General features: G+C 27.4%; 2 protein-coding genes across 3 annotated transcripts in view; one reads left to right on the top strand and one right to left on the bottom strand.

Moving 5' to 3' along the window:
- Positions 1 to 18,571, bottom strand: part of LOC112598229 (pseudouridine-metabolizing bifunctional protein C1861.05) — a 132,625-nt gene that overhangs the window by 104,851 nt on the left and 9,203 nt on the right. The window lies entirely within an intron of this gene.
- Positions 1 to 18,571, top strand: part of LOC112598230 — a 70,321-nt gene that overhangs the window by 47,360 nt on the left and 4,390 nt on the right. Inside the window, exon 2 of the mRNA XM_025344634.1 lies at positions 14,424 to 15,048. Within this exon, the coding sequence (XP_025200419.1) occupies positions 14,469 to 15,048 (580 nt within the window). The 5' untranslated portion in view covers positions 14,424 to 14,468. The remainder of the gene's footprint in view (positions 1 to 14,423; positions 15,049 to 18,571) is intronic.

The raw sequence follows: 18,571 nt of genomic DNA, 5'->3' as shown, positions 1-18,571 counted from the left end.
TCGGTAAATGCATATGTCTTGTTTCTACTGAATACAGTTGACATAAGAATCAACAAAATTATTTTTATTATCAATACAATTATTATATAACGGGCTATACATATTGTTACTACTAGATCACACGCCATCGCGATTCCGATAACGTTCGTATATCGCTTATTTCCGGTAACCGATCACCACTAGTCGACACACACACACACACGCACACACATTACATAAAACGCTCATGACGTCATGATAACATTCTCGGTGTCGCACAAATTAACAGAATGACCCCCAGCCATAGAACATGTACATATCAAAAAAAATATTTAACAATTAAAAAATTAGTTTCAGAATAAACTGTTTACAAGAAACTTTGTACTAAAATTCAAACCTGAGGACAAAAAATAATATTTTTCATTAATCAATAATATGTACTATGTGGGTATATTGTTTAAAATAACAAATTACATTTTCATGAAATCAATGTTTTGATTAAATTAAATACAGAACATAGATTTTGGGTAGTTGTGTTGAATGACGATAACGGTTGCTTAACCACTTTCTACACACCATTTGGTAAACATATGACCTTGTTTTAAATAACAAACCAAACATAAAACAAATAAACAAATAAAACTTAATGAAGTGAACTATACTACTAAATTATTTTATTTTAATAAACCAAAATGCTAAATATTTTTAAAATACTAATAAATAAATGTCTAATTTTTCAATTTTTAAATAAATAACTTGGTAAGTGAATAAATACACGAATAAATTATACATAAATATATTTACCAATTTATTACAGTAATACTGTTTATGAGTTAGTAGAAATACGCATAAAAAACATATAAAACATGTAAATATAATTTATTTTAGTATAATTAATTATTGAGTATCATAAAACGATAAAAGCATTAGTAATACGTAATAAAATTAACTTGAGATGAATAAAAATAGTGTCTATACAATAAGTATTTATTTGATATGAAAAGTAATTTGATGTATTCACACTGATGTTATTGCGCGTTTTGGAAATTTTATGGTTAACAATTAAAATTTTCAGTATACAAATAATTTTTTCAATGCCAGATAATTCAACTAGATATCCTTTTTGTAAATAAGGACTGTTTTTCAACTATATATAAATTTAACTTAAAAGTGAAAAAAAACTATTAGGCTAATGAAAAAAAAAAATGTCTAACATTATTATTATTCACAATATAATGCTTCAACGTGAAGCTAACACAATACTTCCTTGGACAAAACTAAATCATAAAATTAATACTAGCCTATCTATAAACACTCGAAAAAGAAAACACCTGAACTTTAGTCAATAAAAAATATATTTAATATACCGATACATACTTCTTATCCCAGTGCCCATTTTATTGATGTTTCTTTAAGACTAAAATCAAAACTAGACTATGACCATCCATGATGATGGTAGGCAGCATTTATCTAGTGGAATACTTATAGTTTTTCTTAAAAGAGTTCAAGTAGTCCTTAAGATAGGAAAAACAAAAATCGAAATTTGCTCTGACACGCACTTAGAACATATCCAATTCTAAAACCAATATATTGATAAATCCTTCAAATTCAAATATTATAGTTACCTTATTTACCAGTTTAATAAAGATATATTTTTTACATCAAATCCGGAGCATTGTAACATAAAAAGAAACAATCTATCAGGCATATTATCAGCCTAAAACACAAGAAACAATACCAACAATGAAACACTACATTTTTCACCACTATAGTTGAAATACATAGAAATGTAGATAAATAATCAACTAATAGAACACTGATTGAAACAATGTTACAGAAAACAAATTAAGGGAAATAAAACAATTCGTTGAACTCTAGCCAAAATACAGTATAGTTTAAACCGTAAATAAGAAGTCGTACTAAATAGACTCTAAACTAGAATTGGCCACACGAGAATCTCATGTGGAACATAATTGTCCAACATGAAATATAAAAATCACATTTATACACATTATTATCCACTGTTAAATTTTAACTTTCACCGAGGACAGAAATTAATATCACATTTTTAAACAATTTATAGGAAGTAATTGAAATATTTAGATATAAATAAAATAATCTCTTATGTGAATATTAAAAGAATTCATAATATAATATATACTATAAATAAAATATTAATTTTTTTTTTATTATTATTCAAACCCTAATGTTAGTTAATAACCTTTTAATTTATGCTTAAAAAATAAAATAAAAAATATAAAAATTTATGAAACAGTTATATACTATTGGACAAAAATACCGTTCATATACGTTCTTCTATAATATATAACTATGCCTTATAGTCTTTTTTGAAATGTTTATTTATTTAACAAATTGCTGAAAGCTTAAAAAATATTATATCTTGTGACATCTTTTAATGACAAAATTTCAACTTTTAATTTTCATATTAAAAATTTCTACTACAAATTAAATTTCATAAAGAAAATTTAAAATACAATTATTATTTTTAAACTAAAAATCTTGTTAAGTAGGTAATAGTTTATTTTTTATTTTTCAATTACAATAATAGACAATAATTTACTATCAATACTCGTAGTAACCAAACACAAACTTTTTTTATAATAATTTTATAAAAATTATGATATAACCTACGGATAACAGTATTGTAGAATTTTCTATAAGCCAAACATGTGAATAGTCAGTCATAAGTACATTTATACAGTTCAGGAACTGATATACATTTTACAGCAGATAAAAAATATAACCAAATACCAATGAGTTACTACGTATGTAGATGGAAAATTTAAAAAGTTATAACATTAAGAACACAAATGGAACTTAAACTTTTATTTTTTTAAATTTTATTAAAAATTAAAATTAAATAATTAAATAAATGATAATAAAATTGTTATTCATGCAATATTTCGTGACTGGAATACATTGGTAAAGCTTTTAAATCAAGTAAAGCTATAAATGATATACATAACCATGTATATTATATACCTTAAAACATGATAATACTCATTACACAAATATTTTTACACAATTAAATACCAAAATCTATAGTAATAATAATTAGTTAGAAAACAAACATTATGTTAAAAGAGTTTTTACGTAAATTAGTATTGTGAAAATGAGGATATTTGGAGATACTTAGAATATACCTACTGACAATTCTAAAACCATATCATATAATATAGTAATGAAACAACAAAATGATGCATCGATAGTGAGTAGAGTAATCTTGTATACGTAAACACACTTTTACATATACAGCTCTATAACTTCCAGTTCACGAAACGAACACATATTATAAAAGGGACACTTGAAATGTTCACGTAAAATTTGCATGCGATTTACAGTCTATTAAACTATTAAATCAACCAACACGTAATCGTAAAGCTCATCCAACCATTATGGGACAAAGAAAAAAATAGACCACTATTGATGCTAATGTGAATTATTTATATTTTCATAAATATTAAGCTTGCGTGATTCCCCTCTATGTAGTTTTTTTTTTATATCCATCGCCGTTTCTTTGCTTTTTAAACTATTCCTTATATGTGAATTTATTTTTCTATACCATCATTATCCATTCCTAAACGATAACCAAGGCTTTGTATACTAATGAGATGTTATTATTTATTCTTGTTTGTCATGCAATCGTTAACTATTGTGAAATTATTTAATTACTTGCGGTTTAATATTTCAATTTTAAATAAATTCAAACACACGCGTCCTTATGAGTGCATTTAAAGTAGTGTTGTCAATACTAGGCTATGCGGCAAAATGTTACGTTTTTTTTTTAACTTAAAAGACGACATCATGCAATAATGGCCCATATAGCTATGTATAAATCTATTCAAGTACTCATAAAAATCGAAAGGCTTAACCGTAAATATAACGTCTTAGGATGTTAAAAATAATAGATTTATTACGACCCGGGCGGATAGAAAAATGGAAGAAAAATAACACTGGGCTATAAAAAAAGTTTTATTGTAGTATTCTGTCAGACAGTTCATATAGTATTCAACTGTCGTTTAAACTCCATATATTTTACTCCGTTAACTATAATCCCTGTTAAACTATGATCTACTCTGATTAATCAACAACAAAACATTTCTGCGTGAAAATTAAAGGTATCAACTAACAGCCCATGTAACTTGAATTTGTTAATTATTATTACTCTCGTAAAGGTAACTCACGATAAAAGTGTCATAGGAAATTTTTAAACAAATTCATAAGGTACACAAGTTGGGTCGCATATTTTTCTAGGACAGTTCATTATCTTACACACAATTCTTTCAACGATCACTATTATTTTGTTTTTACTATTACCGCTGTATCTTAAACACTTATTAGGAAACAAATGATGTACCTCCATTATAAAGGCGTAATGAGTTGTTTAAAGAGATAAATTTATGTAGTATAATAATAATTTTCCTAAAATATTTAATTTTATAAACAATTATAATTTTTATTAATAAAAATTACGTAAAATAATAAATTTTCCAAAATAAGAAAATTATTAAAAATATATGAACTGATCTGAGTATCAGATATTATTGTACATTGAAAAATGAATAATAATAAAACCTTTTTTTCTTAAAATTTGTCAACTAGTATATAACTTAATAATGTACTATTTTCGTATAATTCAGAGATATATTTGGAGCGTTAAATTTGTGTACAAAAAAAAAAAAATTATAAGTATCTTATTTAGATGAAATCAATTAAATATTAGATAAATTATAAACGATATAGAAAATAAATAAAATTATTGTAAAAGTAATGAAAAATAGTATATGTATAAAATAGCGAGTGGATAATTAAAATCCATGGTTAATACCGTTTTAATAATCATGTTATTGAATAATTATAAATACACCATAAAATAATAAACACCCCTTCAATAAATAATTAAAGCATAGATAATAACTTTTCAAATATTAAATGATATGTATACATACTAAGTATAAAATAGTATTATTATTTACGATATGTGAACAAATAAAAACTGTTTTCAACAATTAAGTATGATTTTATTACCATGAAATATATATGATTTTCTTCTGTTTCTCCAAAAATATCAAAATATTTTTTGATAGATCGATTAAATTTTCTGTGTAAGAAAACACTAACTAACATATTATTGTAGAATGTAATAAATAATAAATTATTTCAGTTAAAATCAAATTGAAGGTTTAAATAAATTCATTATATTTTAGTTTAGTTAATTAAGTTTAGAATTAATTAAATAGCTGGATATATTGAAAAGGTAATTATACACAAAAGATACTAAAATGAATATGCAAGAGGCCACCATGTTATATGTTTACGTATACACCATAAATGCATGCACAAATGTACTAATATTGCATATAGTAAAACGCCGTTTTATAAAATACACAAAATTGACGCTAACATACTATTGCAGAGAGCATATAATAAATTATAATATCGTAATTTACATGTTAAACCAATAAATGATTCCAAAAACAAAGTTGTATGGAATAATCGTAGCTTAATTAAATCACATGAAAATTAATTATGAATTAATATTTTACTACAAAATATTTTGTTAGGTTTAAAAACACAAACTGCGACAGGAAAAAAATTACGATTTCGTTTAGTTGTCAAGCTGGAATCCATAAAATATATTAAATCATACAGTCATTGTTTTATGAATAATTGATACACATATTAATATTTAGTTTTAACAGCTGTCCGTCTAAAGGATTGTGCCCATAATATATTCAGATTTCAAATCTTGGTCATTATAGAATACCAATCTTCGACTTATACACATTTGAAAAGTCCTGAATATCCTACAATTCTCATCACAAAAAAAACTGGTTAAGAGTCAATGACTTCATTATTTTTAAAACTCAATAGTAACTTTTGAATTTTGATCCATACAAGAACTATTTTTAATTTCAATTCAAATATGTATTATATTGTTATCGAATTATTACCTTTTTTGTATATAGGTAGATCACATGCGATTACATTTCTTCAAACTTTAATTAATACAGTTAGATTTTAAACAATAAAGTATAATTTTTCGATTCAATGACATTTGTTTTTAGATTTTAATAGAAACAATTAAAATTAATTAATTAATTAATTAGCAATTAATTATTTTAATGTAATTAAACAAAGTTTGAGCAAAGTTGACAGAATATATACATACATCAATATCTCAAGTTAATAATAATCAAATAATAGAAATAAGTTCGAACATAAAAATGTTATAACTCTTATAAGTCATAATACACTCAAATATTTTTTATTTTAAATCATTATTTACTCCATGTTTTATAAGAAAACATGCTATTTAGTTAAAACTTCAAAAAGATCAGTTTTTCGCAAGAAAAATGATTTTTTCAATGTATCCACTACGTTTATAGAAATAGGATGTTATAAACTATCGTAAATATCAAATGCATCAATCAACATAATTTCAGATTGACACTTGATACTACCTAAAATAAACCATATTGAGCTACCATTGAAAAATATACAGAAATTTTATCAATTAATTTAAACGAAATTAAGGATATAAAAATATCAGTATCTGACATAATTTCTACTAAGTTATAAAATAACACTATATGAATGGCGTTATACAGAAAGCAACCATCCCACTAATGTTCTATATGGATATAATTGATGTTTTAGAATAACATCTTTTTTAAATTTGTTTACAGCTCATATGATTTAAAACCAAAATATCTTATTAATTGAATGTATTTATTATTTTAATGACTTACTAATATATTCCTAATACAATCAATACTCACTATTATTTTAATATTTGTGGTTGGTTGTCTTATGATAAATGTAAAAATGTGGTATGGTTGCTTTATGTCGGTTGGTTGTTTTATGATTAATGTAAAAATGTGGTATGGTTGGTTGTTTTCAATGCATGCTATAACATATTTTTTAATCTTTAATAAAATACACTTATGTGACTCACTTTGGTAGTTAACAATTTTATTCATCAAACATAATTTCTTAAACTTTTTTTTTTTTTTTTATTTAGAAAAAGATATTTACAATCTGTGTTTACATCACAATAAGTAAATTGGATAATTTATGTACAATATTTAACTTGAATAATTTGAAGAGGGAGGCCAACCAGTGCTGGAACCCAACGTGCGTTTATTTTAGATTAACAAATCTCTGCAATATTTTCTTTTGAGTCTGTGGGTGGGGTTTATGGGTTGGGTAGATGAGATTTGCGATATTAATGGGTTAGTATGGGAAGGTAGTTGAAGTAGAAGGATCTGTAGTATTTGGTGGCTAGTTGGTCAACTGACTCAATTTTTAGGTCAGAGTGTAGAGAAGAGTTGGAAACAAACCAAGGAGCAGACGTTGTTATACGGAGGGTAATGGACTGGAATGCTTGTATTGTGCGAATTTGGGACGGCTTAGCACAGCCCCAAATTTGGATTGCATATGCCCATATTGGACGCAAGAGAGATTTGTACATTATAAGTTTGGTGTGCACTGGTAGTTTTGACTTTAAGATCGGACGAAGTAGGTGAAGGCGGCTGTTGAGTGTTTTTCTTTTTTGTTTAAGGTGTAGGCCCCAGGTTAATCTTTTATCAATGATAATTCCAAGATATTTGACATTTGAAGATGATGGTATTTGAGTACCTTGAAAGTGAACAGGTGGGGGTTCTGTTCTTTTTAGAGTAAATGGTGTTTTTGGGTGTGAGGATTTAAATATAGCAGATTGAATTGACGTTACAAGATTTTGAGCAGCGCTTTCTATATCATCCTTATTTTTAAGGGATATATTAAGGTAGGTTGTGTTTTGCATAATTTCGGAAAATTCGTCCCATTTGATCGGGCCTTGAGATAATGATGGATGTGGAGGAGTTGGTTCTATTGATGCAATCGATTTCTTAAACTTAAATAGTAACGTTTATCTCAGTCTTTGAGTTATTTGTTTCAATATCTGTTGTTGCTATATTTTGAACTAACTTTACCATTCGACTGGCCCTTTTAGTTCTGTTTACTTCCATGGTATGTGAGTAACAAGATATAATAATACACTTGAAATCTTACTTATAAATTATTAGAATAACAAATAACGAATAAAATCGTCATAATAAAGAATAAAATATTAAAATTTTAATATTTAAAACAATCCATTGATAATAAAATAATGATTATCAGTTTTTACAGAAAACGACCAAGCCACTTGGATTGATATTATATTAGTATTATTATCAGTCATACCTCCATTACAAAACCACGCGTCATGGATGTATTATGCATTAATTTTTATCGATATAATCATTCAGTTAGTTTTTGAAATATTGATAGATAGCGTTACACTTCAATGTTGGTTTGGTTGTATTTTGCAGAATACGTAAATTGAAATTCTCTATCTGGTTCTACTAAAACCTCGTTTTTCATTAGATTGTGGGATGGTTGCTTTCTGCATAACGTTATTCATATAATGTTGATATATTCTAATATTTCATGCGTATTTTAATTGAAAATAGTCTTTTATAAATTAATAACATAACTATTAATGCAACTTAAAAAAAAATTCAATATACTGACAAATCATATTTTAAAAAGTCATTACTCACTAAAAAGACTAAGATTATTATGCTAAAAAATGTATTAATGTATCCATCAATCAATTTTTAACAGTGCAAAACCTAAATATTAATAGTGGAATAAAAAAATAATGATGATTTTAGAATGTCATTTTCTGTATTTGATGTTAAATATGAATTTTGGAAGACAGATATTACTATAATGTCTATAATTTATTGTAGCTTAAGTATTATTAGATAATTACAAACTTAAAATAATTTTAGTATTAAACCTTTTTAAGATTACAGTCAATATATTATTAATTACATTAAATAATATGAAACTGAAATATAATGTATAACATGTATTAAATAAAAAAACTAACAAATTGTCATCACTATAACATTTAGGTATACACTGGACATGATTAACAACATAATTTTATTAAGTACGTTTAATAATAATATAATTTTATAAAGCAGTATAGACAATTAAACTACAAATATTTTTCATGTGCTTTTTAATTCATTTTTTGAATTTAATTTGTCCATAAACTCTATTATAAAGCAACCATACCGTGGATAAGTACCAATAAAAATATCACCAATTATATTTAATCTGTCTCTCGTCAATATCGAAACAATAAGAAAATGTTATATTATATATAAGTAAGCACATAACCACGTCTTAAACTATTTCGTAATAATTTGCAAACATTTAGTATTTTATTCAACCTCAATAAGTAATATTAAATATTATGAGTTACAGTTATCTTAATTTTAATTCAATACATAATCAAACTATTAATTTATTCTATAATTATACTATAACGTGTTCTTTGATAACTATCTACTAATCAATGTTAACAATTTTCTTCTATCCAATAATTTAATATTGGTGTAATAAATTAGGATAAATTAATAAGTAAAATCTTTACACAATTCATAATCGTCAAAGTATCAAACGAAATAAAAACTCTTTTAAATGGATTATGTAATAGTCCCTGAATTGTAAACAAATATTAAACATAAAGGTATATTTAAAGTTTAGATTTATAGTACGAAGGTTAAGCATACACACATTTTAAGAAATTTTTCAATAACCTCATTTGATGTTTAAAAATATGTACTTTCTATTGAAAAGGTATTCAGAAGACTTTAATTTTAAAATATTTTTTTATTTTTTTTTTTTTTTAATAAATAATTTCAAAACAGTTGTGAGCAAAAACAAAAAAATAAACTCTCAAAAACATCAAAATCAAATTTAAATTTAAAAAAAATTATTCAACACATTTTTTTAACCACCATTCTATTGGATGGCTTTTCTTTATGTGAGATTTTATTTGACATTCACGTCAAACAGCGGGCACAGGAAAATTACGAAGGAAACGATTGGCGAATAATCTTCATGCGACAGCTCTGCTATGCAGATCATTTTTTACGTGAAATCTAACCAATTTAAAAAACTCAATCTGTTTAACAAGTTTCTTTAATAATCAAAATGTACCCATTTCAAAAGTTTTCCTACAATAACTATAAAAGTATAATTTAACAATGACGTTTTAATGTATTCTTGTTAACATTATTAATTAAATTATTAATAAACATTAAGTTCAAGTTGCCAAAACTTGCAATATAGTTTGATATTTTCTTAAAAGTAAAAAATGATGTTCCAAAATTGTACGCTTAAAACAAACTTAGTACTTCTGTTTTGACATTTATAAGGCATTTCAATATTTATGAATATTAGGCATTTAGGCGATGAGCCAAGAAAATGTTCAATGTAGCTTACAAAGTTGTTTTGTGCGTTTAATTACGATAGTAATCTACTTTATAATTTCATCAAATTAATCTAAAACATTAACATTTTGATAAAACGTTAAAAGTAATATTGTTGTTTTTGTTAATTTTAATTAAAATATATTTTTGTTTAACCAATGACTAATTAAGATATTAATTACTAGTCCACACAAATTTATATAAATATTAAATAAAATCTTAATAACTAAATATTAAAATGTTTAAAATAAATTTAACATTAAATTTCATAATGCAAAAAATAGCAATGTTTATTAACTTATGTGCACAGTAAATAATTAGTATACAATACTAATTAACTATAAAATAAGGTAATGTGTTATTTTAATCTTGAATCATAATGATAAATACGTTTAAGACAAACCCGTAAACATCACAATGTGATTTTTAAAAAAAATGATACAAATCATAATTTGTAATTTAAACTTTAAAGAGAAATATTTAATGACTCGTAAATAATTTAAATAGTAGAACCATTATGTTTATCGACGAATAAAGATTTCTGAATATTCTTATACAGGAAGGGATTATATTTTATCAACATTGTGATGCTTAACTCAATTGGTTTTAGGATTAATTAATCGTTCCATTATGCATTAGCATTATAATTTTTAGTAAAACAAATTAAATTAATGATATTAAAATAATGTCTTAACACTCGATAGATTAATAACTAAAGAACATAAATAAATTGATAAAATTATACTGTTTTAAATTTAAATTTAAGTGCTTTTTAAGACTAAATTATAGATTCAATCATTACAATTTAAAAAAAAAAAAAATGTTTTTAATTATAAAAACAGTAGGGATTATTTTTGAATTTACTAACTAATAATATTATCAATATAATACACTTAATTAAATTTTAAATAATATATTAAAAAATGGTAAAATATAGAAAAAAATAATAAAATGTAAATATTTTAAGTATACATTTACATTAATTTACAGAATAGACTAATAGACTGATTTAGAATATTTAGATGACGTTGTAAAATAATTCTTGTAAAACCAATAATAATATTACATAAATAGTATTTTCGCACTTCTCTGCACCAAGTTCTAAAATTCTGTATAGAGCAAAAATTTAACAATGATATTAAATAAATTTAAAAATATTAGTTTCATACATATTGATACAATTCATAATTTTAAATTTAGTATTAAAAACTTTAAATGTTGTCTCAAGTTTAAATATACTACAATATTATTGTAACGATAGACATATTTATACATCGAGAATCTTTTTTCAATTATTTTTTTTTCTATTAATATTTCATAACGTAATGTGTATTAGATATATTATATTCTTTGAAGAATATCAAACGTAATTCAATACATTTCAAGTCTAAACTTGATAATATTAACCGAAATTTCTACTTAAAATCTATCAAATATATCATACCATAAAAACAGTTCAATGTATTTTTATATTTTTTTTTTAATTCTGTGTAAAAACATTTACATAAATTTAATTTCTTGCCATCATAATTCATATTTACTTTAAAATGGAACTACGTTTTTTGAATTGATTCAAGTTAAAAATAATTATCTCATCAATAAAATTATCCAAAATAACAAAATATTTATTAAATACCAACTTTTTTAAAATATTATTTGTGTTAAGCGTTCTTAGTTGACGAAGAAACAAAAACAAAAACATTAAAAATAAATATCAACCTATGTAACCAATTAAGAAAATGATCAGCACTATAAAATACGAAAAAATTCTCATTTTAGAATATCTCAAAATTCATTTTGCTCTATAAGTTTACGAATAAAAAATTAGTAAGCAATTAAAATTATTCATTTTAAATATTTATGCAAGCCAAAAATTCACTCATAAACAGTTACAATAATTGAAACATACTTCTAATTAATACATTATAGAGTTCGTGAATGAATCTTCAGTGTAAGACAAAAAACTACTAATCGACACAGGGACTACCAATAATTGACGACAGTGGCAGTATCCTCAAAATAATAATTTACTACTAAGGATATTTCAGAGAATCTATCTACCATAAAGAATGGTTATATTAAATTTAAAATATTAATAATTGGATAAAAATCATCCCCATGCAACTAACTAAGCACCGAAAAAAACATGAATACATCACATATTGTTTGGAGGTCACCTAGTATATTATATTTTCGTTTTTTTTTTTTTTTTTGATAAATTTTTTGAGCGATATCAAATTAAAATTTGTTAAGTAAATTTTATTTATCACTATATAATAGAAAAAATGTTCGAACTTCTATTTCGAACATGGTTACTTGAAGCAAATAGAATCTGTAGTTGATATTTTGAGAATAAACAATAAATAATTTATAATACTTTTAAATATAATCGAGAAAAACAATTAAACAAATTGGAGAAAACTGGAATATCTATGCAAACCCAGTTTTTGACAAAATAATTTTTTTTTAGTACACAACTAAAAAATGAATATCCAACTATAAAAACTTGATATTTTTACCAAATATTCATATTAACAATACATTTCTATACATGAAATACAGTTTTCAAATTGATTACAATTCTTTTTGTTCTACTATTAAGTATTTCAATTTTTATATTAAATTTGTTATTATCTATACAATGTATTAATAAAAAGCAATGTGTTGCGGTGTATGTGCAAATATTCAAACCAAATAAAATGCCTAAACAACTAATAGTGTAAATTTATAATTAATTTATTTTTTATATTGATAACTAAATATTACTAAAATACTCGATGATTTTTAAGCGTTCATCAACGTTCAATATGAAATATGAATAGTTCTGTTCAAATATAAAACTGCATATTCGATTCAGTTCGAGTTCGTTAAATTTAAAAAATGCTCGGTTTGTTCAGAAAAACTCCAGTTTCGTAATATCAACATTAACGTATAATGCTGTACAGTGCCGAGACGACAGACGGGAATTTGTTTTCGGAGGCAGGTTGTGCCTTTTCAAACTCATGCTACTAAACGGTGAATAGGTATTGCAACGTCGTTGCGAAGTATTAAATATGCTCAGCGGACCGTGTGACGGCTGATGAGTCAGATATATGAATATTCTACATCGTGGTATACGATCATTGGCGCAACTAGGGGGGTGCACAGGGGACTTGTGCACCCCCAAGTTTGGAATTTTCTAAAAATTATTGTAGGTATCATAATGTATATTATTGAGAAAAATAGTTTCCTATTTGCTATTATGTTCCCTGCTATACATAATGTATAGTGTATACATATATATTTTATACCGACACTATATATAGTCTTATTTTATAATGTACTAATAAACAATAAGTTTTGACTTATAACGTTTTTATACGGTCTCGTAAACGAAGTTATTCGTAATTCGTGGAACAACAATTATAATGATATTATACTATATTTATATTATAGCTATTACTTTTTTTATTTGTGTAATGTGAACGGTAATGGGAGTAATAATGTGGGGGTGTGGGGGCTTTGCCCCCACGGCTCTGTGAGCTCTTCACTATTTGTGCACCCTCAAAAGTATTGGTCTAGTTGCGCCTATGTATACGATACAATACAACGTAAACAGACGAATGAGACGAGTTATCGTGTATATAGCACTGAATAGTCGTGTAAATCTGAGAAAACGAAAATACAAAAATCCCTAGGCTTGTGGCTAAGATGAGGCCGTCCGGGGGACGTGACGTACACGCGTATAACGATCTGAATAATCAATTTAAATCTGGTAATTTTAATACGAACGAGCGAATCGGTCTGTTATTAAATACAATGATATAGCTGGTAAGTCCGACACACAGTTAATAGGTTTCGTAAATGATAGCGCACGATCGTGGCCGAAGGTTAGGTTACAACTTTGTCGCCCGGCCCGACTTATCTCCGACCCGCAGCGTAGCGTCCCTCCCCGTCTCAACCAAGTCGGGTTTCCCGCGCGACCACCACTACCCACCGTCAGCCACCCAGCCAGCGCCGACCGCAGCACGCCCTTCCCAAAAACCCAGCGCGCGTCATACCTCGAGACGTTACATTTTCACATGCGTGCCGAATAACGACAGTGTCGTATTGTTTTGTGGGTTGCAGCGGCGGCGGCGGTTATTTCGACGTGGAGCGGATGAAGTTACCCCCATGATGCCCGTTATGCTGATCCAGCACCACTTATTGGCCGCTGACGTATTCGAGTGCTTTACCGTTCGGATGACGGTATCTCATTCACCGGCACACCGGGCAATGCGCTACTACCGTATCTGGATATACACGTGCAACACCGTGCTCATGGTGTGCGTCGTGTGCTTCGTGGTGATCGCCTACCAGCTGGTGGTGGCCGACCAACGGCGGCACCTGGTGCCCGGCCTGGATCTGTGCCATCCCAGCCTGCTGTACGTGTACGCCGCGCTCTTCGTCCAGTGCACCGTGCTGCAGATCGTCGGCTTCCTGGGCGCCCGGTCGCTCAGCGAGCGGCTGCTCAACGTCTACTGGCTGCTGCTGCTCGGCCTGCTGGTCGGCGACGCCGTGCTGGGCGTCTACTGGGTATACGGTTACGACAAGATGGTGGCCCGGCTGAAACCGGCGCTCCGGGACCGGTTGGTCGCGGACTACGGGCCCGACAGGCGGTTCACCGCCATCTGGGACGACCTGCAGCGCGACCACGAGTGTTGCGGCGTCAACAGGCCGCAGGACTTTTCCAACGTCACCGAGCATATGGGAGGTGAGTTCCGTGTTACGCTTTTTCGGTTTTCTCCTGCCCGACCTGCAGCGGGGTGCAGTACAGGTATCGTCGTCGCGCAATGCGAGTGTAAGGGAGTAAAATTTTTTTTTTTGTCTGGGGGGGGGGGGGGGCTAGAGAGGGTGCGTAGCGACTGCGACGGTGTCCGGGGTCCGGCAGCGGGACGTGTTAAAGTGGCGGAAGACCGCCACGTGCAGCTGTGCGTGCACGCAACTTCAAATCCGCGGTGCCATATTCAATGAGGTTTTTGTACCCGTTTGGGGCGATACGGTTGCACGAGACTGACCCACCTGCGCCAGTTCAAAAGAAAAAAATTGACTCGTTTTGTAAGCACTTGACGTGAACGCGAACTTACAACACTGTCAATGTACGTACCTATGCGTGGCTATGTAACCATTTATTCATTCACGTTCTAATCAAGAATTAACGTACAACGCGCAACACGAATAAAAATTCCAACAAAAACAGATAATTCTTTTAAACTTCTTAAATACGATTGGAGTGGAAATCTAAGATTTTTATAGCGTTCCGGTGATCTTCTAATTTTCTAGTGGAAATTACTTTCTAATGTCAAAAAAAAAAACTCTTCAGAAATAAGTCATTCGCTAATTTCCATCCTCTCAGTTCGGATAATAACGTACTACTATTTTAAAACTATACAACATGTTTTACTCTATTTTATTATGGGTTTATAAGAAATACAAAAACAGTAACGCCAAGGAGTAATACCTGAATAGATCCTAATAATCTGTAATTATCACTAATAAATTTTCAATTTTGTTTTAGTTTATACACGTACTATAAATTTTTTTTTTTTTTTTTTTTAATTTTTCAAGATTACACAATTATAATTTATTACCACAACTGCAATTTTCACGGTTACATAGTAAATAATATTTTGTGACTTTGAGTAGAAAAAGGTAGTACATCGAAAAATATTAATTTCGTAGATACAGAATAAAGTGTTTTAAATTGTTTCAATATTTTCTATTCATTTTAGTTGTTTCATTATATTTTTTAACTAGAAATAATTAAAAAACATATATATTAACATGCGAGGACCATTAAAATTTCCACCCTTGAAAAATGTCCTCCAATGGCAACATGGGACCCTCTTTCAAATTTTGCTCTGCGCGCAATATGGATCCACATAAGGTCGCAATATATTTATTTATATTTTTTAAACAACTTTTGATCGATACTGTAGATTTTTTCAATGGTAGTCAGTTAATTAATATTTTTTTATTTTTTTTTGTAAGTTACTGAACTTTTTTTATGTCATGATTTAATTTTGTTTTGTGGGAGGCGCAAAATGTCTATATGCATCGCATGTATATATATATAAATATAGACAAAAAAAAACTCGATGTCGTCATCGTTCGTTCGTGTCCACCCTCATCAACCATTAAAGGACTTGCCTCACTGGGTCACACCAAATTCACAAATTACTATTATTTTTATTATTATGCGTATATAGAGGGGATGTGTGTATAAGCATACTTATTTTTGACGTTTGAAAATAAGTTATTATGACGATATATTATTTACACCAAATAAAATATTCTCGACTCCAAAATTTCGAATACAATTTTAATATAATAGTACACAATACACATATACTACATGATGACAAACGCATTTTCAACGTGATCCATTGTGTATACATGTGGTATAATGGTATGTGCCACTAACAGTTTACATATACTCAATACTCATGCTATCTATTCACACAACCGGCTCCTATTCCAGTAGAAATATAATTGAGTTATTTTTAAGGAACACACTGAAATACTCACAAATCGATATAGATAAATGATAATTTATGATAAATTATACACATTTTTATACTTAAGGTCTAATCTTAAATACATTACTAGCAACTAATAGATACTCTACTTTACTCGATATTAACATTTTATTATGATAAATTAATTTTCTATATTACATTAAGTTAGCATTTGAATATTTTATATTTATTACTCGAAGCATACTATTTAACTTTTATGAATATTACTAAAAACTAATGATTGATGATAATTAATTTTATGAAAATAGAATTAATTTTTTAAACGGTGAATCGTTACCATTAATTGACATAACAAAATGTACAACAATTGCGATCTCTAGAAACCTTAAATCTGATATCACTATATTACATTTCATAGTTATAACTAAATTAATTTAATAATTTACATAAGCAATTATATTCTTTACTTGTATAGTAATGTATAAACTATACATGCGCATACAAAATAATAAAATTGTTATTAATTCTGTTGCCTTAAAAATAGTAAAAACAAAATGATGAAAAAATGTATGACACATTTTCACAAACCTAAATTCTGTAAGAGATTTATGATTCTAAACCTCGTTAGAAATTCTAGTTAAGCTACGTTATTAATTACAACGTCTCTCGCGTTATAAATGGTTACCGGAATATACAGGCTTAATTATTCAGCAGTTATTGCATACAGCCATATAATAGACCTATATCTTGGAACTTTCTCAACGCCTGTAAGTCATACTCGTTGAACCACTATTTAGAATACAATATAATAGTATTCAATGTACATTTTCCATAATAATTGTCTTTTTCATAAATAAGACTTGAAAAGCATAAGTGTATCGTGGTAGAGTGCTTATAACATACGTAATATAATACTAATAACAAATGTATTCATATACCTAGATAAAAATTACTTTAGTACCTATATGTATAATAATATAAAGAATAATTAGTTTGATGAACTAATATGTCTTTTTATTCAATGTTTTCTTTGAAAATAATAACACTAATTAAGAACCTCATTAATTAATACCATAGTTTTAAGTTTTTTTTTTTTTAATTTAGGTATTAGGCATATGATAAAATTTATGAAAACTTTATAAAATATGAATATTATCATACGTAAATTTACTATTTATCAGCAAAAAATGTTTTTAGCTTTCTGAAGTCAATTTATATCAAACTTGACACTTAAAACAAAGATTAAGCTGGTCAAAAATGTCACTAAATGACTAGTTTATATAATTTAAATAAACTGCAAACATTTTGTGGATGAATTAGATTAATTAGATATCTATATTATTTATTAATATTAAACATAGAACATTTTTTAAATTATTTTAAATTGTTTTCCAACAAAATTTAGTATTTATTAAAGAAGCGATAGAAGGAAATAAAAATTATAGAGCATTTTTTTTTTGTGACACATTTTTAGAATATATTATATTGTATACCTGAAAGTCGAAACATTATATTATTTTGGCTATTATGTGGCCTTCCCTTGCCACACACATTCTACGTCCATGTTGAAAATAATATTATATAAAAACAAATAAATGATAACTTAACTAGCACCAGATATTAGCATATCGGGACAAATAATAGTTGCGCGGTTCCTCCTTAAGCAGATATTCAAAATTAGAAAAAAAAGTAACATATTATTCTGAAAATTCTCTACGAGTACAAATTGTGATCCTAAAAAACAATTTTTGGAAAGCC

This window comes from Melanaphis sacchari, unplaced genomic scaffold (assembly GCF_002803265.2).
Source record: "Melanaphis sacchari strain LSU unplaced genomic scaffold, SCAv2.0 Contig45_pilon_pilon, whole genome shotgun sequence".
In the NCBI taxonomy this organism is placed as follows: domain Eukaryota; kingdom Metazoa; phylum Arthropoda; class Insecta; order Hemiptera; family Aphididae; genus Melanaphis; species Melanaphis sacchari.
Note: the sequence above shows the minus strand (reverse complement) of the source record. Positions and strands in the feature narration are given on the sequence as shown.